Below are 25,912 nucleotides of genomic sequence, written 5' to 3'. Positions count from 1 at the left end.
GAGTGAAGCACTATTGGGTTATTAGTACAGGGTGGCCCACGAAAAAGTAGCCCGCCTCCTGGCGAAAAGGTGCCCTTCCATAAAGAAAGAAAGAACTTGAAATGCAAAAATCTTTACAGAAAGAGCTGAAAGTGATCCTTTGTGGAATGGAATACATGTCGCTCAGCTCGTACTCACACGTTTGCACTACGTCTACACAGCTTTCGTGATGAGGGTAGTCAATCGGCGCGCCACTCTGGCAGGAAGGCGGGCTACTTTTTCGTGGGCCACCCTGTATATTGTCAATAACTTGCATTTACTGGGGTGCAAAGCAGGGAATATAAAGAAGTGCTGCAGGATTTCATTTCTATTGCGGACCAAACCTGTGTGTGTTCATCTATTTGTGTCCATGTCCAGGTTTTTATAGCTTGGATGTTTGCTGCCCAGTAATAAAACTGAAAGTCAGGTAGAGCCATGCCACCTTCCGCTGTAGGTCTTTGTCGGGTCGCCCTTTGGATACGAGGATGTTCTGAATTCCAAATAAATGAGGTTCTGCAGTGGGCTGGCGCCTTGCCCGGGGTTTGTTTCCTGCCTTGTGCCCTGGGTTGGCTGGGATTGGCTCCAGCAGACCCCTGTAGTTAGGATATAGCGGGTTGGATAATGGATGGATGGATGGATAAATGAGGTTATGGTTGAATCACGGCTTGGTTTTTTGCTCATCTTTGTGACCTTCCATATTCAGGTGGGTACTTTTCCTAATCAGTCCAATCAATCCGTTAAACTTGACCACAGGTGGACTCCAAGCAAGGTGTGGAAACATCTCAACAATCCTGAATAGAACGGGGTGCACCCAAGAGGCAAGGCAAAGGAGGGAGGATGACGAAGGAGAGGAATGGCACCTTGTTGGACGTTGGGAGTGAGGAAGCAGAGGTCGGAGGCTGAGGGACGAATGCTCTTTTCAGAGAGGTAGGAGGAAAGATGGAGCTTTAACTGAGGGAGGAGGATGTCCTAAAACGGACACCATTTGGTGGGACACCCTGGTTTATAGTGGTGAAATTCTCACGTAATCAGCACACGACATCTCGCCATGATTAGTGAGTGGAAGTCCTTTACCTTGAAAACTTCTGTCTGCCCTACCAGAATAATCTCAGAACGCGGCTTACCAGCATTAGGAGCAGGTGCTCTCCGGCGTCATTTCATCTTCATGTTAATCAAGCGCTCATTAGAAATAATGAGTTCACACTAAACCTGCCATGTGCATCACCATTGATTTCTGCCTCGTTTTGTTCGGTGGTCGTGTTTATTTTGTTTTCAGTGTCGTCAAACAACAAGGCGCTGCTGTCCGTAACGAGCCTCTTTTCAAACGCTGGAGCTCTTTAGCCCAATCACGTACGACACGGGCGCATCTCCGACTAGCCCTGTGTGCAAGTTGGGTTTGTGCAGAAGAGAGTGGAGGAATCACAAAGCCGGCGAGTCAATCAATAAGCCGCCACGGTCTCCGTGTCTCATTAGCGTGACCAGAGCGTCTGCTTTCATCTCAGGAGTCTGAGGGTCCTCTTCAACTAAAAGCATCGAGACGCGCCCGCTTCCTCGTTTCAGACTTGATTACGCTAATTGAGAGTTTCCACCTGTGCCGAAGTTGTCTGTTTTGTTTGCCGCGGTCTCTTTATCGATGACACCGAGCAGTTGCTTTGCCCGTGAAGAAGCCTTCTTTGTACAGTCCCAGATCCAAAAAAAAAAAGTTGGGCTAGTTTTGGAAAACGTTGATAAAAAACAAACAGGAGGAACTCATAAAGTGACTTGGACTTGTAATCAAACACAAGCAGTCCGAAGACGGGACATTTCATGTGTGACCTCAACAAATGACGATCCACAGTGGCCTCCATATTGTTTGGGGCAAAGACCCTTTTTTTTTTCCTTTGATTCACCCCTCTGCTCCACAGATTAAAATTACAAACCAGAACATTTCAGACATCGTGATTAAAATGCACACGACGGACTTTCATTTAAGGGGATTTGCAGACCTCTCGCTCACCACAGTTTTTCTACACGGTCCCTCAGTTTCAGGGCACTGCAATGTTTGGGACAAATGGCATCTCAGGTGGGTTTCATGACTTCATAAGATACCTCGGCTTGATTCTACCGTTTGGCATCTCGCAGTTGCCATTGTTCAACATTGTGACGAAGCTGGTCCCCTCCAGATTCCATCTCCCCTCATGGGGTCTGTTGAACCAACACCGTCGATAGTTATGACCGAGATGAGCTGACAAATCTCATTGAAGCCAGAGCATGGTGGAAAGTGCTCGAGTGCTTTTATTAAAAACAGCCAAAAGTGTCCACTGTGCAGTGTTGTCAAAAAAAAAAAAAGAACACAGTACACAAATAAATCCATAAAACCAGTGAAAAGTGAGGATAAAATCCACACAAATGAAATCAGTTAAACTAGAAGTTAAAAATGCAGGGTCTCTCGTCACGCGATCGCAGCCCACCACCTTCTGTCTCCCCTGCTCACCCAACACAAACTCCTTTCTGCCGACTCCCTCCACACTGCGCAGGCAGACCGTCTGAGGTCGGCTCACCTCCCGTCTTTCTTCACGCTCACACGGTTGCCCCTCGGATCCATTGGGAGGTCTTCAGTCATGCTCGCCCCACTGAATGATCTTGTAGAGTGCCACAGCCTGCGCTCCCTCACAGAGCTCCAGCTCGTGCTGCCTTCTCCATGCAGGTGCCCGGATCATCTACCCTTGACTGCCTTTCATGTCTTTTAATCTCTGTCTTCTGTTCCGTTCTTTCATATCTTTCTCCACCTATCCCCTTGTGCCGGCCCGTAGATATACGTCTCCCTGGGCTCAGCGCCTTAATCACATGCCGCAAGAAGCCGATGAGGCAATTGAGAACGGACGCACCCGCACATGCCCCAACTACCTTATAAACTCCCTGCGGCCGTGTAATTGCACCCACAGAGAAGGACACGTCTTTATGGATTTCAAAACTGCCCATATTTTTTTTTGTAGTTTTAGACACGCTATACCACAAAATGAGGACCAGAGCTGTGCCAATGAACGACACAGAAGCCATCATGAGGCTGACAAACAAGAATAGAACCATCGGAGACATCGAGAAACCCTTAGGATGACCGAAATCAACGGTCTGTAACAGGGGTCACCAAGTTCAGTCCTGGATGACCACCGTGGCTGCAGGTTTTCATTCTCACCCTTTTTTGCTACTAGATGATAGATAGATAGATAGATAGATAGATAGATAGATAGATACTTTATTAATCCCGATGGGAAATTCCCATACTCCAGCAGCAGCATACTGATAATAACAATATTAAATTAAAGAGTGATAACAATGCAGGTATAACAGACAATAACTTTGTATAATGTTAACGCGTTTACCCCCCCGAGTCGCATAGTGTGGGGTCTCCTCAGTCTGTCATTGGAGCAGGATGGTGACAGCAGTCTGTCTGTGAAGCTGCTCCTCTGTCTGGAGATGATCCTGTTCAGTGGATGCCGTGGATTCTCCATGATTGACAGGAGTCTGCTCAGCGCCCGTCGCTCTGCCATGGATGTCAAACTGTCCAGCCCCGTGCCTACAATAGAGCCTGCTTTCCTCACCAGTTTGTCCCTCTTCCTTATGCTGCCTCCCCAGCACACCAGCGTGTAGAAGAGGGCGGTCACCACAACCGTCTGATAGAACATCTGCAGCATCTTATTACAGATGTTGAAGGACGCCAACCTTCTAATGAAGGTATAGTCAACTCTGTCCTCTCTTGCACAGATCATCAGTATTGGCAGTCCAGTCCAGTTTATCATCCAGCTGCACTCCCAGGTATTTATAGGTCTGCACCCTCTGCACAGTCACCTCTGATGATCACGGGGTCCATGAGGGGCCTGGTCCTTCTAAAATCCACCACCAGCTCCTTGGTCTTGCTGGTGTTCAGTTGTAGGTGGAATGAGTCGCACCATTTAACAAAGTCCTTGCTAATTTTTTTAATTCATTTTAATTGACTTGCTGTTGAGGACTCAGACCCCTTGATTGTTTCTTTGTCCTTAATTAGCAGCCCAGCAATAATGAGATACAAAATGAGCCAAAACGACTGCTGTCCTTCATACGATATCTGAAAATAAAGATAGGTGAAGGTCTCAGGAATGTTGATCTGCTCAGGTCCACAAACATTTTATCAGAGATCTCAGAAAAGAGAAAATTTCGGAAATGTCTGCTATTATACCATGAGAGCAGCAACAAGCCATGGAATTAAAGAACGTGTTTAATTAACAACAGGAATTGGCACCTCATTAAGCAGCTGGTTGGAGTTTGATGCCCTGACTTCATTGGTCTTCTGTTGGCTCCCCCACTTCACGTTTCATTTCTTGACTCGACTTGATGTTTTCTTGGAGGAAACAAGTGGATAGAACTGGCGAGCTTTGCTGGGCTGAATGGCCTGTTCTCGTCCATAGTGTTTTAATGTTCTATTTGGGTGCCATTTAAGGAAAGAAATGAAGCAATGAAGAGGAACGAAGAAGAAATTCAGGAGAGCAAATCTTAAACAAGTAATTCAATTCAAATGAATTCACAAGAAGTTAATTAGCAGCACAAACAGGGCACTCATTAAAAAATGGGTTAGAATGAAAACCTGCAGCCACGGTGGCCCTCCAGGACTCCTGATCTATAATATCATGAAGAAGAAAGAACACACGTGGGTTCAACTGCCCGACAGCACACACTTCTGGCTGTTTGTCTAACGTATTGACTTTCATATGCAGTGCATGGCTTAATAAAGAAGGTAATGAGGTAATAAGGCCTTTGGCCCATTCCTGTTGCTAATTGGTCAATCTGGTGTTCTGCCTCTTTAATGTTTTAGTTTTCTTTTGTTTTTTAATTGTTTTTTTAATGACAGCAATCAGGGATACCTGCAGTTTTGCCACACGTTCATTTAAACTCTATGTGGCCATCAATAGACCAAGTTAGGTATCGGGTCCATTCAGGGCGGTCAGCTTGAGCGCAGAAGTTTGGAACAAAAAAAGTCGGGATAAGCATCCAAATTCAATCTGACCTCCTCCATGTGGCCAACACCTACAGCAGTGGTTTCCAGTCCAAGTTATGTTTTGCTATTCATGGGGGCCCCCCGATTCAGAAAATCAGCAAGTACATTTTAGGCCCCTGATTATGGTGTGTTATTTACTACACTAAATATGAACGAACACTGTGCCAGCAAATCACATACAGTCATATGAAAAAGTTTGGGACCCCCTCTCAGCCTGCATAATAACTGACTCTCCTTTCAACAGTAAAGATAACAGTGGTATGTCTTTCATTTCCTAGGAACATCTGAGTACTGCGGTGTTTTCTGAACAAAGATTTTTAGTGACGCAGTATTTAGTTTATGAAATTAAATCAAATGTGAAAAACTGGCTGTGCACAAATGTGGGTCCCCTTGTCATTGTGCTGATTTGAATGCCTGTCACTGCTCAATGCTGATCACTTGGTTGGATGAGCGCGTTAAGCCTTGAACTTCATAGACAGGAGTGTCCAATCATGAGTGGTCAAAGGTATTTAAGGTGGTCAATCGCAAGTTGTGCTTCCTTACCTTTGACTCTCCTCTGAAGAGTGACAGACAGCATGGGATCCTCAAAGCAACTCTCCAAAGATCTGAAAACAAAGATTGTTGAGTCTCCTGGTTTAGGGGAAGGCTACAAAAAGCCATCTCAGAGGTTTAAACTGTCAGTTTCAACTGTAAGGAATGGAATCAGGAAATGGAAGGCCACAGGCACAGTTGCTGTTAAACCAACTCAGCAGGTCTGGCAGGCCAAGAAAAATACAGAGCGGCATATGAGAGGCAGGATTGTGAGAATGGTGACAGACAACCACAGATCACCTCCAAAGACCTGCAAGAACATCTCGCTGCAGATGGTGTATCTGTACATCGTTCTACAATTCAGCTCATCTGTATGGCAGGGTGATGAGAGAGAAGCCCTTTCTGCACTCACGTCACAAACAGAGTCGCTTGTTGTATCAAATGCTCATTTAGACAAGCCAGATTCATTTTGGGAACAAAGTGCTTTGGACTGATGAGACACAAATGGAGTTATTTGGTCAGAACAAAAAGTGCTTTGCATGGCAGAAGAAGAACACAGCATTTCAAGACAAACACCTGCTACCTCCTGTCAAATGTGGTGGAGGTCCCATCATGCTGTGGGGCTGTGTGGCCAGTTCAGGGACTGGGGCCCTTGTTAAAGTCGAGGGTCGCATGAATTCAACCCAATATCAACAAATTCTTCAGGATAATGTTCAAGATCAGTCACAAAGTTGAAGTTACTTAAGCAGGGGTTGGATATTCCAACAAGACGATGAGACAAAACACAGTTGGAAATCTACAAAGGCATTCATGCAGAGGGAGAAGTACAATGTTCTGGAATGGCCGTCACAGTCCGCTGACTTGAATATCATCGACAATCTATGGGATGATTTGAAGCAGGCTGTCCATCAAATTGAACTGAACTGGAGAGATTTTGTATGAAGAATGGTCAGAAATACCTCCATCAGAGTCCAGATACTCATCACAGGCTATAGGAGGACAGCGTCGAGAGGCTCAAAGGAGCAAAAGGAGGCTCAGCTAAGTATTGATGTCATATCTCTGTTGGGTGCCCACATTTATACACCTCTCTAATTTTGTTATGATGCATATTGCATATTTTCTGTTAATCCAATAAACTTCATGTCACTGCTGAAATCCTACTGAGTCCATAAGACATGTCAGATATTAAAAGGAAGTTCAGCCAATGAGAAACAAAAATCCAAGAATTAAGAGGGGTTCCCAGACTTTTTCATATGACTGTATGTGAGAGTGGCTGCTGTGACAAAGGTGCGTATCGTCCCCCAGACAAAGTGCATAGCCCCATAGTTGTTTAGTGTATTGTAACCTTTTACAAAATTGAACTAATTATAATAAAGACGTGTCTATATTTATGGTAGTAAACAACCAAAATGATTCACATTTCTGAAGCGAAAGAAATCTAACATGACTTTAAGCACTAAACGATGACGATGGGTGTAATCCAGTTTTGCAGACGCAGATGATGGTGATGTATGAAGTGAATAGCCTCCTAAAAGTTAGATCAGGTTTTGTCCTACTGTGATGCCAATGTGTGTGAAGATTTATCGAAGTTGGGATCGCTCCCCAGATGAAGACATTCACAAAAACAAGCGGGCACAGAACAAGAGCATAAATAAAGATGGCCAAAGACATAGTACCCTGGGGCTGCTGGGATTTGCAGTCCATTTATGTAGCTCTGCTACACCATCATCTGCAGGTTCCCACAGTAGATTGCAAAACAGTTTCCATTTAGTCATTGATGATGGATTCCTGCAGATCTGCAAAATGTAAACACTCAAATTGCAAGGGCCGACCAGCATTCATTGTTTTGCCGTACTTGTAAATTCTTTATTCACTTTGATTGTTTTCCTATTAATTCACATGTCTGGGGAATTTGCTCCCTGTCATCTACCAAGGCAATGCACAATCCACAAAACAAAATGTTCGGCACCAACCGGGTCATCCCTTTTAATATACACAATGGCCCTAAAATAAAGAAGCTCTCGATGGCACAAGAAAGTAAAGAGCAGCAAGATTTCTGTGAAAAGAAGAATCAGAAGAGTTGTCCAAGAGCCAAGGACCACTCGCCGAGAGCTTCAGAAAGGTCCAGTAAGTAAAGCACTCCACTGCCATGGCCTTCTATGCACAGCGCTCACCGCACAAGACTCCACTGCTGAAGATAAAGCGCACTGAAGCTCATTGAAAGTTTGCTGCACAACATTTGGACAAGCCAGTGGATTAACTGGGAGAGTAGAGTCTGGTCAGAGGAGAGCAAAACGGAACTCTTTGGCTGTCATTACAACACCCCACATTTGGAGGAGATATGTCACTGTACATCACCCCAAAATACGGTCAGACTTCATAGAATTGAAGGAAGGATGAATGGAGAAATGTAGCGGGACATTCTTGATAAGAATCTGCTGCCATCTACTAGGATTCTGGACATTTCAGCAAGACGAGGATCCCAAACACACAGCCGAGGAAACTCTCAGTTGGTGTCAGAGAATTAAGAAAATAAAAAAGCTGCTCGAATGGCCCAGTCAGTCACCCGACTGGAATCCAACTGAAAATCGATGGAAAGAACTGAAGATCAGAGTTTATAGAAGAGGCCCCTGAAACCTTCAAGATCTAAAGACAGTTTGGGCCAAAATCCCTCCTGAGCAATGCGTGCGACTCGTTTCTCCATACAGGAGGCGTCTTGAAGCTGTGATCACCAACAAAGGCTTTTCTATTAAGTATGAAATACATTTCAGTAAACGTGTTTAATACTTATATCCTGCGTCATTCCACTTTATTACACATATTTTATGGACTTATTTATTTGGATTTCTTTGTATATGTGGATTACTTGGCTTGTTACCAACCTCTGTTGAAAATTTCATGTCAATGACCCCATTAGAAATATCTTTACTGAGAAATACGTTGACGCGTTTAATACTTATTTGCCCCACTGTGTATAGGTGTATATGCATTCATTCCCATTGCAAAGAAACCAATGAACTTCAGATGTCACATAATCGGTTGACGAGGGTCTAGTCGAAGTGTCACATCACCTGTCACATGACGTCTGTTCTGAAAGGCCCCCGACTCTGCGACGCCACTGAGCAAGAAACATGAAGACCAAGGAGCACTCGAGAAAAGCCCGACACAAAGTTGTGGAGAAGTAGCGATCCGGGTTGGGTCATCACAGAATATCCCATGTTGCACCATTCAATCCATGATAACAAAATGGTAGGAACGTGGCGCCACTGCAAACCTGACAAGAGACGTATAGACCAGGTAAGGAGGCCATTACTCAGAGGAGCTGCAGAGGTGGCAAATGTTCAACAAGTGACTGAAGATCTTGTTGGTCATCTTGAGGTGCACACCTCCACACATGTGCCACGTATTTGTCACCTAATGAGATTGATAGATTGAAGGGTCTCCTCTTGTTTGTTAAATTTTGTGTCTCCTTAGTCCGGCACTCTCCTTGTGTGGTAGCCATACACTGTTTCCATCACTTATTCCCAGACTCTTCTTCCTCACTGGCCCCTGGTTGTTTGTAACAGTAGGCAAGAACCTAGGAAATGTGACCAACGAGAGAAAACCATTGAGTCCATCGAGGCCGCCTGTTCAGCTAAGTGGCTCAGCTGTCACGGTCCGACCACACAGGCTCATTAAATGGCTGCTGTTCACTTGATTTAAGAAGCTGAATGTTAATGGTAGACTATCATCCATGACCTGACGACTCGGAGCTTCTTCAAGTATGTAATTCTCGGTGGAAATCCCGTCTGATCCATAGATATTTCTGGATGTAATCTTACAAAACAGGTTGCCTTTTTCATCTTGAAACCAAACGTCTAATTATACAGGACAAACAGAAGGTGTGGGCAGAAGAAAGATGGGAAAGAAAAACTGTAATTTTTCCGCATTGGAATAAATTTAGAAAATGATGTCACAAAGGGGAAAAGTTAATGTTAGAATGCAGAGACTGGGAATGTAGTTGGCGTCCTTTGTGTGGTAACATCGGCACTTGGCGGCTGTAATTACAGCTCCTCACAGTAACTCAGTCAGCCTCCCTGACCCACGACAGATGGTGGAAGCTCACCTTGGCTGTCTGCTGTTTCTTATTTTGCCTTTGATCAATGAACTCTTCCTAATCTTATTCTCTTTTTAAGGCGCACTAAATACCTTTAAGTGAAGGCAATCTTAAAAAAGGTGAAGCCGTCTAAAGCGAAAGGCAATCTGAGACAGGCCTGAACCCAAAGTGGGGGTCTCAGCAACGCCCCGAATTCCAGCTGCAGGTTTACGGCCTGCGTGTGTCTGAAAATGAAGTAAAGGCCTTAAAAATTCATTCAATGGCAGATTTGAGCATATTAATGTTAAAGGGGGTTAGTTTTACACACAAAGGTGGGGTACAGTAATTATTACTGGAGGACCTCCGAATCGCTCGTGCCAGTAGCTTTGTACAGACTTAGTGTGCACATCTCAGTATAGATTACAAAGCCTTTTAAATAACTGCAGTGCCATGCAAATCGACAAGTCTGGAAAATCCCGCCATCTAAAAAATTTGAACACGACTGAAATTACAGAGGGTAAGAATGGAGTATCCCCCCATAAGACACCCACAATTTATAATAAAACATGGTGGCGTGACGGTGGGGCGTGTGGTAAGGCGGGTGGACATATTGCAGTTTCAAATAAGAGCTGCCAATGTGCTCCAAACTGACGGTACGCTTAGTGGCATTTAACAGCTTGGGCACCGCAGGTCAAACTTTCTGTTACTGCGAACAGCCGAGTGAGATGGAGATGACCCGATGTCCAAAAGTTAAAGATGGGGCTGTCACGTCTCACCTGGGACTCGTCTTCTGCCTGGGCCTCACATTCTCGTTTTCTTTCTCTTTTGTTCGTTTTTGAGGATGTCCATCATTCTCTGTTTTTGTTTTGTCTGTGTATATAAGCTGACTTTGTGTTTGGTGGGTGGTCCTCCCAAGAGGCGGGGTCTCCTGCCAATCAGCACCAGGGACTGCCCTCCCTCTGTCCTATAAGTCCGGTGGGTCTCTTCTGCAGTTCCTAGAAGTTCATTTCGCATGTGCCCAGGAGTCGGTGAGTTTGTGTTTTGCTGTGTTATAGGGAAAGTATTGTAATCGTCCAAAAGCTCCATTTCGAGACTTTGATGTATCTCGACGTTTCAGACCTCCCTGAGTCCGAAAATGCCATTTTTACTTTTTCATATATGAAGTATAGGGAAAGTATTGCAATCGTCCAAAAATTCGATGCCAAGATTTTAATGAATCTCAAAGTTTTAGACATCCCTGAGTCTGAAAATACCATTTTTACTTTCTCGTATACACAGCCCAGTATAGCAGGAGAAGATGCCAATGAATGTGCGAAGTGAAATCCTCTCCCCTCATCCTCAACATTCCACTGACCTCCCTCTCATTCACACATGTCTTGGTGGTCCTACTGCTATACTGGGCTGTGTTGGACCTTGTGGTTAGTGATGATTGCTTATTGTGTTGAGTGTATAAATAATTATCGCTAGTACTGGACTTGGGGGGGCTCTTGCGTATGTATTTTTTATGTATAGCAGGAGAAGATGCCAATGAATGTGTGAAGTGAAATCCCTGTGGGCAGCCCTCTGAAACAAAATGTAAAGTTTTGTCCTACCAGGTTCCCATCGTCAGTGTGGATCCATCTTGATTTGCTTCATCTTTATCTGGAAGGCGCTCCCAATCAACTCTAATCGTCACACATCCTCCATCTCGGTAACCCTGACCTCCTCAGAATCTGCCCGATAGTGTTAAACCGCCGGGGCTGCTGGGACATGTCGGCTATTTTAAGTAGTGCTGTTCCATTCTTTTAATGCAGTATTTCTCAACCTTTTTGGTGCCGTGACCCTCTCTTTCCCATAGAAGGCTATTCATGACCCACTTTGGTAAACTGAACGTGACCCACCTCGCCACCTTCTCATGACCGCAATCTGTAACCAACGGCAAATCTCGGCCCACCGGTGGTCACGACCCATTGCTTGAGAGACATGTTTTAAATGCACACATCCATGTTAGTATGAGATATGTCTTCAGGTTTAACAGACATCAAGAAATGTGGAATTTGCATGTTCTCCCCGTGTCTGCGTGGGTTTCCTCCCTCGGTCCAAAGACATGCAGGTTAGGTGCATTGGTGATTCTAAATTGTCCCTGGTGTGTGTGTGTGCCCTGCGGTGGGCTGGCGTCCTGCCCGGGGTTTGTTTCCCGCCTTGCGCCCTGTGTTGGCTGGGATTGGCTCCAGCAGTCCCCCGTGAACCTGTGTTAGGATATAGCGGGTTGGATAATGGATGGGATGGAAGAAATGTGTTGGGATGTGTCACCAGTGATGTTACCTGGGCATCATGGGGTGTTTCACACACCTTTGTGGAGATGAGCCAGGTGAGGTTGATTAAACCCCAACTTGTGTCCCAGCGATGTTACTCCACAGGTCTGGTTTTCTCTGCAGCCCCTCTGGCTTCTGTGATGGCTCTGCTCCTTCCTACCCCTGTGATGTTAAGATCAGTGCTGTCCATCCGTTTGTCCACATGGAAGAAAGAGCCTGCACAACGGAGTTGTTGACGTCGGTGGTAGCGAGGGTACACAATCCTTAATCACGCCACTTCACTTGGCATGCTGTGTACACAATGATGAGGCACACCATGAAATGGCACCACATTGGATGGACCCTTGGTGGGAGGGGGTCTGTTGGTGGTTTAGGTAGTCTTAGTCAGGACCTCAGCATAGGTGGCCTACCAAAAGCATATGACTCTCTACGGCATCACTCAAGGGGTCATTGGTCATACAAACCACTGTGCCACATTAGGGCACTGGCTCAGTGGAGGGCACTGATAAGCATAAGGCAAGCGCGGACCCCTTCAGGCACTGACTTTACCCAAAGTCCTTGTGTGAAACTGTAAGGCTTAAGTCTGAAATGACTGAGAAAATGTTTGCCATGTTGTACTGTCTTACTGTCTGAGTTATCGAGAAAGGAGGCGATGTGCACCAGTAGAGAAAGTGAAGCGCAGTAGCAGTCGGTTCTGGTAGGCCCATCTACAAGTGCCACTGCGTCTGTGCGCCACATCTCCTTCCAGGATAAGAGAACAAGAGTTGGTGTGGAGGACTTCATGTGTTGGTCAACGCAACAGAGGATCTGGACGTGGGAATAAAAGAATCCATGTTTGAGGACAGGGTCGGCCCAAACCTGCCACGGTGATACAAACATCTGAGCTTCCTTTTTTTCTGAGCCTGAGTCTGGTTTAGCAGTTGGTTGCTGGTGAAGGATGGGACTGAAATTTCAGCTTATACTTTAACTTGACATAACAGTTTTGTTCCTTCCTCTCATCGCTTCATTAAATTCACTTTCCTTTTTCCATCAGAGAGCCAATGAAAGATGCATGCGTTTTTTAGCTAACATTCACAGTTGTAGACTTTTGCTGTTTGTGGATGACAAGTCCAGATAAGCGTCAGGGTATCACCCGTTTAAATGCTTTAGGCAGGTCAAAGCATTCACAAGCGCATGAGGGCACAACGCACCTGACTATCGAGTATTTCCAGGACAGTTTCTCCCCCTGGACTGACAAAAAGCAGCCCACTTGGTTTCCAGCGGGGTCATGAGCATAGAAGCTTAATCCAGTTGGGGTCCATGACCACCACCAGGGGGCACATGGATGTTTTCAAGTCTCCAGAAATGCTGTCGGAAGAAGCTCATTGGGCACCTGGAGTCCTTCCGGGTGCCCTATAAAAAGGGGCCAGTCGCCAGAGTCGGGAGGACGAGGACAAAGGGACTGTAGGGAGGACTGAAGGGGTGACGGCGAAAAGACTTTGCTTGCCTTGTGTGTTGTGTGGACTCGAATTGGTGTCCTGCCTGTCTGTGTCGGCACACACCCGGGCATCACAGCACAAACAATTAACCAGCAGAAATAACAGTAGCCTCCTGGGCCTCAAAAGCCACCGGCTCGTAAGAGTGGGGTCTCGAGCGCGGGCCTCCATTCACCAGTAAGTCTCTGGTCCAACTGAGATGCCGCCATTCAGGGATGTCGAGTTCTTATTGGTCAATGACCAGAAGGGGTGGAGTCAGTTGCCCTCAGTGGGTGTCTTCTTGGTGCTGTGGGGAAGGGAAGAGATGATAATGTTGAGCACAGTGCCCCCTGTCTCCCTGGCGGGGTATTGATTACCTTAAGTGAGCCTCTGATGCACAACGTGATGCATGTCAACCATCAGAGACACACAACCTGTCCGATTTCAGTCTGAATTTCATTTTCATTCTCACCTCCACTATTGACTCCACGCCCCTGTATGAAGATGTGCCGGAGATATAAATGCTGACACCGTTACTGTGAAGCCTGCCGGTGACAGCCTGGTGACATGTTGATCCTTCACAGCGATGGGTCTGGAAAGGATGTGAAGACAAGACGGCACAATGAGGGGAGGAAAGAGCAGAGCAGACGTCTGATTAGCCTGAATACAAAACTGACAGTAAATGCAATCTGACTGCGCCGCACAGATAGGACCTGGAAATACCTGACAGGGTTTGGCTAATTAAGGCCGCGTCGTAATTAGCTGAGGACTGCAATTGAAACACAAATGAATCTCCATAACTGATAAGGACGTTTATTGAACCCGATAATTAGATGGATAAGGAAACTCTTGTGATTTGTACTTTTGTGTCCTGATTGACGGCTTTGGCCCGCCATCTTTATGTTGCGTTTGCATGTATTGCGTGAAGCACCTATTGTGGTAGCTCATGTCTGTCTGTCTGTCTGCATGAAGCAACTTGTCACCCAGTTGGACCCATTTTGAGCTGTGGCTCACTTGTTCTTCCAAGAGATTTGTCCAGACAGTTCAATTCACATTCCGATGTCTTGAACTGAGGGCGGCACGGTGGCGCAGTGGCTTCACTTCCCGGGTCCTCCCTACGTGGAGTTTGCATGTTCTCTCCGTGTCTGCGTGGGTTTCCTCCCACAGTCCAAAGACATGCAGGTTTGGTGCATTGGCGATTCTAAATTGTCCCTGGTGTGTGTGCTTGGTGTGTGTGTGCCCAAAAGTTTCATGGACCACAAGGGAATAAATGATTGTTGGCGCTGCGAATATCATCAACAAGACGCTGGTGGACCAGAACAAAATCCTTCTCCCTCCGCTTCATAGTAAGCTGGGATCGATGAAGCAATTTCTTAGGGCTTTGGACAAAACGGGTAATTGCTTCAAGTACATTTGTAGATCATTCCCTGGACTGAACATGGAAAAACTAAAAAGCTGGAATCTTTGATGGTCCTCAGATTTCTAAACTCATGAACGATTCCAATTTTACCAAATGCATGAATGACACCGAGGCTTCGGCCTGGAAGAGTTTTGTTTCTGTTGTGAAGAACTACTTGGGTAATCACAGAGCAGACAATTATGAAGAATTGGTGCAAGATATGCTTGCTAACTTCAGAAATGTGGGAGTTAATATGAGCATAAAGATGCAGATAAAGATCTCCATAGCCACAAAGAGATTTGCAGAGAACCTTGAAGACTTCAGCGAGGAACAAGGCGAGAGGTTCCACCAGGATATGAAGGTGATGGAGGAGAGATATCAGGGCAGATGGGACATACACAAGATGGCAGACTGCTGTTGGAGTCTCCAACGTGATTGTCCTGATGACACACAAAAGTAAAAGGAAATCGCATAAACAGCGTTTTTTGAAGCATTGATATTAATAAGAATTAATTAAATATTGAATTAATCAAATCATGCAGAAGTATTTTCAGTCACTGTTAGATATTTTTAATTTCTTTTTTGTATGATGTTAGACTGTTTACTTACTAGTTGTAACTAAAATAAAAATATTCTTGCAATTCTGAATGCTTTTGAAACGTGTTGCATTAATTAATGAATTGATTACCTATTAAATATCTCAGAAACTAGAGCCAATCTGGCATATTCTTAATCAGCACCATAGACTTAATATAAAACCGTTCAGACATCGTTGGCACCAAAATCACTGTATACCAGTGTAATAGCTCGATATGATAGGCACTATAATTGATAGAGAGATATGAAAGGCACTATATAACGCAAAGGCACTGTAGTTATGTTCGATGGATAGACTGACGGGTTGAACGCTCAGACTTACCAACTGACTGATTTACTTGATTTGTCTTTTTACCTAGCGCTAACTTCTGTCTTCAGCTCTCTCTTCCTTGTTCTCCCCTCATACAGATCAGGGCGGACGCACTGGAGGCCTTTGTGCACGAGCAGTTTGACGAGCTTCACCGACTGGTGCTACTCGAGCAGAGACGCGCGCTGCACCTGGTCGACCTGAAGGAGGCGGTGGCGACGGCGCACGCCGCTGAGAAGATGGCAGAGATAAACTCGGAGACGGAGAAGTTGAAAGAAGAAATGGAGGAGATCAACAAACAGTTGAGTGCCTTATACCAGAATGCCGAGCCGCCTCAGGAGGTGAGCAGTCATTTAATTATCTAATATTACGTTAACCTTGCCGTGTCATGATTGTGTTATAAATTGTAACGTTTGGCTCTTTCTTTATTATTTACTGGTGGTGTTGATGACACCAGCTAGTGTCACCATTTCAGACTGGTCTCACTGCGGCATGTCCAGCATGTCATGTGTAGTAGCAGCAGCAGTGGCAGTTTATTGTCACATGTGCAGAGTACGCTTAAAGCATGATGGGCGATTCTGGAGCGATTTTTAAACTGCTCTTTTCATGGAGTTGTGCAGGTCCATCCTTTGTGATTCTTGATTCTCATTCACTTCACTTCTGATTCCTTTGAGTTTGATCTGAATTCGTACTGAGAGCTCCGTCACTGAGGCTTCCCTCATTCCTCCTCCGAGTACAATGCAGTAGCCGCACGCTTATATGAGAGGATCAGTTGTTTGTTAGGTGGAGTGGTGGCTCAGAGGTTAGCGATCTGCATCAATAATTGCAGGGTTGCCGATTCGAATCCCATAATGCCAGAAGTGGGAGAACTCGAGGGTTGGTGGCAGGACTGGCACTCCCTACATTGCAGAACTCCTCACGGTGTCCCACTCCATTGTGGCGCTGTGGTGTCGCCCATTGTGCGGCTGAACTCGGGGTCCTGATTGGGATCCTGAGGGGGTTTGTCGTATGGCGGGTGCAGCAGTGCGCTATATCAGTGCAGGCTCCCAGCCCCTCTCTCTACGCTTTGTTAATGGAACTGTTTCAACATCCTGTGACATTAAACTGATACACGCGTGTCGACTTGATGTTTTCTTGGAAGAAATAAGTGGACAGGACTGGCAAGCTTTGTTGGGCTGAATGGCCTGTTCTCGTCCAGAGTGTTCTAATGTGCATTTCAGTGAGTTAACACACATAAATCTGAACCTTATAAAAAAAATAACACTCTTCATTTCTAACAATTATTTGCTTCCATCGTATACTTGTTACTGCTCATTGACTCCACTGGTCATGGGTCATTCACTGGCTCTCTTGGGTTTGAACCGAATCATTACCCGAAAAAACGAGGCCTGTGATTGATTTGATTGGCAGACTTAATCATCACCCGTGAAGGAGTCGCACGATTCTCTTTTTGGCTTACGATTCTTGAGCTGACTCCTTACCTGAGAACAAGGTGTCTGATTCCTGTTCATTTCTTCTTGAATGTATCGCCTTGTATTAAGCTCTCTGTTGTACAATCTGCGTAATGGTAATAAAATCAAAACAGCATTTTTGACAATTGGACACAAAAGAGGAGAGCATGCTTGTGGTTTGAAGTGACCTTCTTGTCCTCAGCTTTTGCCCAACACTTATCTGCCCTTTTAGGGTCCTTATTGGGTGGTCCGATACAAACGGTGCTCTCTTCTATACTGCTCAACACATCTAGATGGCAAAAACGGGGCATGAAAGCTGAGAGTCCATATTTTGGTTTGTGAAATGCGAGTTCCTGCACTCCAATTCTCATATTTCAAAGAGATGGCCCACTTCTACATGTACTTGGGGGTCCACATCAGTGACAGGTTGGACTGGTCTCATAATACAGAGGAACTAGAGAAGCAGAGCAGAGCGCTTCTATCTTAGGAGACAGCGTTCTGTTAATGTGGTGAGTGACATCGTTCATGTCTTCTACAACTCTGTGATGGCCAGTGTGGTGTGCTGGGCTGGTGACATCACATCACGAGAGGACCATTGAATCAACAAGCTCATTAAAAGGATGAACTTGGTTATGGGACACACTGTGGACCCCTGGGTGTAGTAATGGAGGAGAGAATGAAGACAAAACTGAGTGTCATCATGAACAACACTGCACAACCTCTCTGTGACAAACCAACACTGAGGACTTTCAGCCAACAAATCAGACAGCAGACTTGGTCAAGAAACATGACGGGGAGGCTCCCGTTCATAATACGCCTGTACAGCACCTCACTGGGACTGCCACTGCCACGTCAGTTGTCTTTCTTATTAAATGTTCTTCATTTTCAGTCATTCAGGTGTGTGTTACGACTATTTTAATATATGTAATTATTGTTGAAAGCCATATAATGTCAGACAGCCTGTCTGTTAGTCTGTCTATCTAGCCATCTATCTGTACAGTAGATCTTACCTACTATGCCAAATTCTGTCTATCTATCTGTTATATAGCACCTTATCTATCTATCTATTATATAGTGCCTTTCATATCTATCTATCTATCTATCTATCTATCTATCTATCTATCTATCATATAGTGCCTTTCACATCTATCTATCTATCTATCTATCTATCTATCTATCTATCTATCTATCTATCTATCTATCTATCATATAGTGCCTTTCACATATCTATTGTAAAAGTTAGCCCCGGGCACAGACAGACAGACACTGAGACCGCCAGATGTCCAAACCACACGTTTTATTTACAGTCCAGCACACTCTTTTGTTGAGGCAGGCCACTGTGTGTAACACCTCATGTCCGCTTGTTGCTGCAGTTCTTGTCATAAATTGCTTGCTGTTCGACGTGAACTCCATTAGGAGGACACACTTGACGTTATCCAGTGTGACAGTTTTTCTAATAACTTTGCGGCAGAGATTTGTGGATTTTGATTTGTTGACCGTTTTCTCGGTTCAGCTCATTCAACTCTATCTCACACATACGCACGGGCCAGGGAGACGACTTCAGGGCTTGTCAATTTTGTAATCCCACCCCGAGCCAGGAGTTGCCGCTGCCACGTACCATTTCTCTGATCCTTCCCTCTGCAGAGCTGAGGATGTGACATCACTTCCTGTTCTGAGGCTCCTGGACCCGCCCTTTCTGCCTCACTGCCTTCATAACCAGCGTCACTGCCGTCTTGCTCCAGTCTAATGATTGACGTTGCCCGAGTTTACAGTTTTTGCTCTGTCATCTTTGATTTTGCCTGAGGGGGCCCCGACCTCTTTATCGTTGCTCTCAGTTTTTTCATTTCTGCACAGGAAGGCATCCATCACTAATTGGGGGCTCCCAAATTCACATGGGCTGCTGCACAATGACAATACGCATCAGCAGTTCTTACTTCTCTATAGGTTGGCGGATCTTCTGCTCGCGGGCTTGTGGGGGCCGTAAGGGCCTTTAAACTTTTATGACAGTCGAGCTGCTCTGCTAGGCCTTCATTATTTTGAAACGGCACTTTGTATTTTCCTCAGCAATCCAAACAAAATGCAAACATCACTTATTTTTAATCGCATGCCTTGACGTCTCGCAGCGGCGGCGGCATGCTGGATACTGTAAATATTTCCTGACGGTAATTAAATGCAACCCATTTCAAAAACAAGGCTAAATATACAGCCAGCGGTGGGCTTCCCAAAAGGCAGAAATAGGTCAAGTGGAACCATTATTGGTCGGCTCGAAGCTTTTGCTTGCATGAAAGGGTTTTTGTTATGGATGCAAGTGGGACTGGGCCTGTTAAAAGTAATTAATTTTTAAAGAGAAGTTATTCCTGCAGAGGCTTTGGAAATCTTGGGAAGTTTGATATAATCAGGGATTTGCTCAGCTGCCTTAAGTGCGGTGATCTCAAGTCTGCGGCGCGTGTGCCCGTCAGGACAGAAGGCACAGTTTGGATTAATGAAAGTGAAACGCATGGAGGATGGCACATTGTGCGGCACGTCGTGCGGATCATTCGGCCTCCCGAGATTTGCATATGGCGTGTAGAAAGCGTCTGGAGGTTTGTGGGGTCTTTGCTGGGCTTGTGGCCATTTACAACAACAACAACAGCTTTTATTTATATAATGCATTTTCATACAAATTTTTGTACCTCATTTAGCACCGTGAGGTCCCACTGCTCTGTTCTTCCTCGACTTGGGGTCTGTAAGGACACGGCTGGAGGTGCCCAGTTTGCCATCCATTTTAATGCGCCACTCATGCCGTCTACGGCGCCTGCAGAACGCCTTTTTCGCGTCTTGTTATGTTGCTGCCCAAATCATTTTACCAACATCAAGGACCACCCAGTACCCCCGAATGACAAAGGAAGAGCAGGATTATTGGAAAAAAACTAAAATGTGCAAGTTCTCGGACTGTGTCCAACTCCTGGTGGGCCGCAGTGGCTGCAGGTTTTCATTCTGACCATCTCCTTAATCAGTGAGCCGTCTTTGCTGTTAATTAACTTGTTTGGCCTTCGTTTTACTTGACGTGACTCGGACCCCCTTAGTTGTTTCTTCTTCCATAATGAGCAGCCAAACAATAATGAGATTCAAAACATGACCATGTAACCTGAAAATAAAGAAAGGTGAGGGTTTTGGTCACGTTGGTCTGCTCAGGTCACCCAAACATTTTGACGGTGGTCTCAGAAAATCAACAGTCTGAGAGCAGCGACAAGTCCTGATATTCAATAATGGCGTTAATTAACAGCAAGAATCGGCTTCTCATTAAGAAACTGGTTGGAGTGAAATGGGCCGGAGTTTGACGTTCCAGTTCAGCTGGTCATCTGTTGGCTCGTCTCACCTCTCATTTCTGTTTAATGAAGAAACAAATCAATTCTGAGGACTGAATCCTTAAAAACTGGGCTATGGAAATGAAGAGAAAAGGAGTTCATTAGCAGTGAAAACTGATTAGGAAAAGAGTCAGAATGAAAGCCTGCAGCCACTGTGGCCCACCAGGACCACCAGGATTTGGTCACCCCTGCCTTACACAGTACCTCGTGGTGAGCGCCATTCCCGCCTGTAGCCATCTTGGGTCTGACGCCACCAGCTCCACACACCTGCATTTGAGGATTTTCTGCCTTTTCTTCTCTGCTGATCTGTCAGGTCGGATGGAGACCATCGGTGGACGGCTCTCTTCAGGTCTCTCCAGAGACGTTCGATTGGGTTCAAGTGCAGGCTCTGGCTGGGCCACTCCGGGACATTTCCAGAGTTGTCTCTAAGCTGCTTCTGGGTTGTCTTTGCTTTTGTGGACCTTTGCAAACTCCAAGTGGGCTTTCACGGATCTTTTACTGAGGAGAGTCATCTACTTGGCCACTCCGCCATGAAGCCCAGGTTAGTGGAGTGTTGCTGCAATGGTTGTCTTTCTTCGCAGGTCCTCTGAAGTTCAGCCACAATGACCATTCAGTTGTTGGTCACCTCTCTTACCAGTGACATTTGCCCCGCAGTTGCTCAGCCCAGTCTGAGATGTGTGTAACCCTCATGTCTGCTTATTGCTAAGGTTCTGGGCGTAAATTTCTTGATATTTGATGGCAACGCCATTAGAAGGACACGGACTATGTGGCTTCTCCTCTGGCCGTGGAATAACAGACCAGAATGCTCTGAGCAGGTTTTCATTAAGGGTATCCTCTTTCTGCTTTGCTCCGTTTGGCTTTCCCTTGACCCTCACTAGCCTGCCAGTCCCTGATGCTGTCACCATCAGAGTTCTACTGCAGAGGTGATGAGCCGTGCCAGGTTTCCTTCAGACATGATGCCAATTTTGGGTCCCATCAGACCAGAGAATCTTGAACCTCGCGGTCTGGGAGTCATTTAGGTGCCATTTTTACAAACTCCAAGTGGGCTTTCAGGTGTCTTTTACCGAGGAGAGTCGCCTACTTGGCCAGTCCGTCATGAGGCCCTGGTTAGTGGAGTGTTTCTGTAATGGTTGTCTTTCTTGGCTGGTCCTCTGAAGCTGTGATGAGAGGTCCATGGCGAAGCGCGATTTTTAAATAAATAGTCGAGTCCTGGAGTGTGCAGATAGTGAACGTGCACGTGTGAGCGTTCACGTGTGTGCGTGCAGGTGAGAGGGTTTACATGTGAGTGTGCACGTGTGAGCGTTCACGTGTGGGCGTGCAGGTGAGAGGGTTTACATGTGAGTGTGCACGTGTGAGCGGTCACGTGTGAGTGTGCACGCACCGCCCCAGGTCTTGATTGGGGCACCGGGCTGTTCGTGCAGTTCACGTTTAAATGCGAGCGGGTCACTCAGGTGCCTCTTTTACACCTCGGCGCAGCACCCGCCTGCACCCTGTCAGCCTGCATGATGGAAAGGGCATCAGATCAGAAGAATAAAGAACAAAAAGCAACTGAGAGAAGGATGGAGGCTAACGAGCGAAAGAGAGGCAGAATCGAGAGGGAGCCGGTGGGATGAAAGCACACAGCCGGCACTTGGGGCGCAGCGGTTGCTCCTGCTGAGTGACTTTTGGGGAGCGGGAGTGACCCACCACCCCAGTATGGCTGAAGGACCTGCAGTGGGAGTCTGAGGATCGGGAGCCTGCGGGGGACCTGAAAGTCGTGTTCTGGTTGACTGCGCCCATTGGACGGCGTCTCCTGGGGCTGCTGAGAAAGCGGGGGAGACCTCAGAGTTTCGAAAGCTGTGCCGAGGTTCATGGATTTTATAAAGGATGCATTTTAGCCTTGTTTTTATTGGCTTATTTATTGGATTTTATTTTATGGATTATTTATTTTTTGAACAACAACACTTGGTTTGGTCTTTCACGGAAGCACCAACCCCTTTACCGACTGTGCGTGTCCTCCTTTTGCGGCTCATCTCAGTTTAGGGCAAGTGACCGGGAAGTGTGGAGCCGACCCGGACGGTCACACATGTCCAGTCAGAATGACTGTCCAGTTTTTGGTCACCTCTCTTACCAACGGCCTCAGAGTTGCTCAGTTTTGACCTGGCAGCCAGCGCTAGGAAGACTTCCAGACTTATGGAGGCCAGCGTGCCCCTTGGGAACCATCAGCGCTTGGCCAGACCTGAGCCTCGTCACAGTCCTGTCTCTACACTCCGCAGGCTCAGCTGGTGACCAGTAGGTGTCAGCCTTTACTGACCAGAGGAGTCCATTCAAGTGACATCTCGGCGATGAGCAGTGGAGTGCGAGACACCTGAGCCAAATTTCAGTCTTCATAGCAAGAATGTTTGTGTCATTCAGATATTTGAGTTCTTTATTTCTAATACACTTTCAACATCTTGTGTTTTCGCTTTATTTATTTATTTATTTTTCTGCCCGGGGTTTGTTTCCTGCCTTGCGCCCTGTGTTGGCTGGGATTGGCTCCAGCAGACTCCCGTGACCCTGTAGTTAAGATACAGCAGGTTGGATAATGGATGGATGGATTCCAGGCTGTTGGGTGTTGTTTGATGGATGGAACGAAATCATTTAAAGGGTTTTAGCAGAAGGCTATAAAGTAGTGAGCAACAACGTTTATTTCTAGTGCACGTTTTCATACAAATGCAAATGACGAAGCTCAAAGTGCTTTACAAGATGAAGAAAGAAAAATATAAAAATAAGATGAGGCAATACTAAGTAACATAGAATAAAAGTTAGGTCTGATGGCCAGGAGGACATGAAAAACCAAAATAAAACTCCAGACGGGCAAAATCTGCAGGGGTTCCAAGGCCACGAGACCACTCGGCCAGCCCCCCTAACATCAATGATCTCAATTAGTCCTCAGGGTTTTCAGGCTTCACATTGGAAGAACTTGATGGTGCCGGTCATGTGGACCTCTGGCCTTCAATCTATCGATGGAGGGACTGCACGGTGCCCTGATCAGGTGGCCGAGGCGCAGATCACCATCAGTGATATTTTCAGATCGAAAACGAGAACTAGGAGTAAAAATATTGTTTTTCATTTTACAAAAATGAGAACTGAAATTAAGGTAAATAGAGAAATTAAAACTACTGGCGCTGTTCCTTCATCTTTTAAAACTGCTGCAATAACCCCAATATTGAAAAAACTAGGTGCTGATCCGACTCATTTCAGTCATTTTCATCCGATTTCTTTTTTTTCTTTTTGAATTTATTTTATTAATTTTATTGGAATCCATACAAAGCAGTCAAGTTTTTACAAATAGAAAAATTAAGTTAAGAACAGATCCATCCCCACCCCAATTTTCATCCTATTTCTAATCTACCCTTCATTTCCAAAATCCTTGAAAAAAAATAGTGGCTATTCCACTTCATTGTCATTTATCTCCAAATAATCTGTATGAACAGTTCCACTCTGGTTTTCGTCCCTTCCACAGAACAGAAACAGCACTTATAAAAATGACTAACGACCTCCTTATGGCAGCTGATTCTGGTTTCATTCTTATTCTCATCCTCTGTGATCTGAGTGCGGCCTTTGACACCATTTGTGTCACACGACTCTTCTCAATAGATTATCTTCGATTGGCATTACCCACACTCCACTAGACTGGTTCAGATCCTCCCTCTCGGGCCGCACTCAGTTTGTTCAGCTTAAAACTTCCACATCCCAACCCATCAGGTGGGCTCTGTCCCTCTTCATCATTGACCTCCTTCCCCTTTCGTAATTATAACATTAGCTTCCACTGTTGTGCTGATGACCCCCAGCTCTGTCTCACTAGCAAACCTGCTGCTTCCTTTCCATCTCCTCCCTTACTGATTGCATAGCAGAAATGAAATCCTGGTTTTCTTCAAACTTTCTTAAATTAAATAACAAGTCACAAAACTGAGGTTCTCCTCATTAGTACAAAATCCCCATTATCCAAACCTGATCACTTTTTCTTTGCTATTGATTATTCCTCTGTCTCTCCTTCCCCACAGGTGTCATCCTTGACAGTACTTTATCTTTTCAGTCCCACATCTGTAACATCTCCTGGCCTGCGTAACGTTAATCGTATTCGCCCCCCGTCACTCACTCCCCACACCACTGCTATCCTCATTCATAGCCTGGTCACTTCTCGTCTCGATTATTGCAATTCCCTTTTCTTTGGTCTTTCTCGCAAATCTCTTTATAAGCTTCAACTGGTCCAGAATTCAGCTGCCTACATCATTACTAGAACCCCCTTCTATTCGATCGATCGATCGATAGATAGATAGATAGATACTCCTGTCTTGCAGCAGCTTCATTGGCTAACAGTTCAGTTCTGCATTCAATTCAAAATCCTTCTGTTAACTTGTAAGGCTCTCCACAACCTCGCCCCTCCATATGTGTCTGACCTCCTCCATGTTGACCTCTTCCTCCATCCACTTGACTGTCCCCTTCACCCGTCTTACCAACATGGGGGGCACAGCATTCAGGCGCTCTGGAACCATCTGAGCTTAGAAATATTGAATCGTTCTCACTTTTCAAATCTAAACTTAAAACTCATTTGTTTAAGACTGCTTTATCTCTTTGACTACAATTGCTCTGTCGGATTTTACTTTTGCTTATAATCTGTGTTTTGTCTATTGTTTGGTGTCCTTGAGTGTTTAGAAAGGTGCCTACAAATAAATAAAATATATTATTATTATTATCATTACTATTATATAAAAAATAATGATATGTTAACAAGGGCAGCACAGTGGCACAGTGGGTAGCGCGGCAGCCTCGCAGTTAGGAGACCCATCTGGGTTTACTTCCCAGGTCCTCCCTGCGTGGACTTTGCATGTTCTTCCCCGTGTCTGAGTGGGTTTCCTCCCGCAGTCCAAAGACATGCAGGTTAGGGGGGTTGGCGATCCTAAATTGTCCCTAGTGTGTGCTTGGTGTGTGGGTGTGTGTGCCCTGCAGTGGGCTGGCACCTTGCCCAGTGTTTGTTTCCTGCCTTGTGCCCTGTGTTGGCTGGGATTGGCTCCAGCAGACCCCCATAACCCTGTGTTTGGATTCAGCAGGTTGGAAAATGGATGGATGGTTGGATAAACATCAGTTACCCACTGACTTAAAAGAGGAGACTTTGGATTCTTCCAGTTTAGCAACATAAGTCAGCGTGCCAATAGCGTAAGGCCTTCTCCACTTTAAGCCCCTCTGTGAGCCCACCAAACACAGCTGTTAGAGGATTAGGAGGAATTGGGACACCAAGGCTGTTTGAAAGGCACTTAAAAATTTTTGTCCAGAATGATGGATGGATGGATATGTAAACAAACGAAAATTGAGTAAAAACAAAAAAAACAGCAATCGCATTTTCGTTCAGTCGCCCTGAGCCTTCAGTTGCGTTGTGTTCTTCACTATGCAGTGATCTCGTAACTTG

The 25,912-nt window shown here is 45.6% G+C and overlaps 1 protein-coding gene across 1 annotated transcript in view; it reads left to right on the top strand.

Annotated features, from left to right (window-relative positions):
- Window positions 1–25,912, top strand: part of trim44 (tripartite motif containing 44) — a 244,035-nt gene that overhangs the window by 123,188 nt on the left and 94,935 nt on the right. Inside the window, exon 3 of the mRNA XM_039743940.1 lies at window positions 15,788–16,027. Within this exon, the coding sequence (XP_039599874.1) occupies window positions 15,788–16,027 (240 nt within the window). The remainder of the gene's footprint in view (window positions 1–15,787; window positions 16,028–25,912) is intronic.

This window comes from Polypterus senegalus, chromosome 1 (genome assembly GCF_016835505.1).
Source record: "Polypterus senegalus isolate Bchr_013 chromosome 1, ASM1683550v1, whole genome shotgun sequence".
Lineage (NCBI taxonomy): Eukaryota > Metazoa > Chordata > Cladistia > Polypteriformes > Polypteridae > Polypterus > Polypterus senegalus.
The sequence above is the reverse complement of the archived record's forward strand: the minus strand, read 5'-3'. Positions and strand labels throughout refer to the sequence as shown.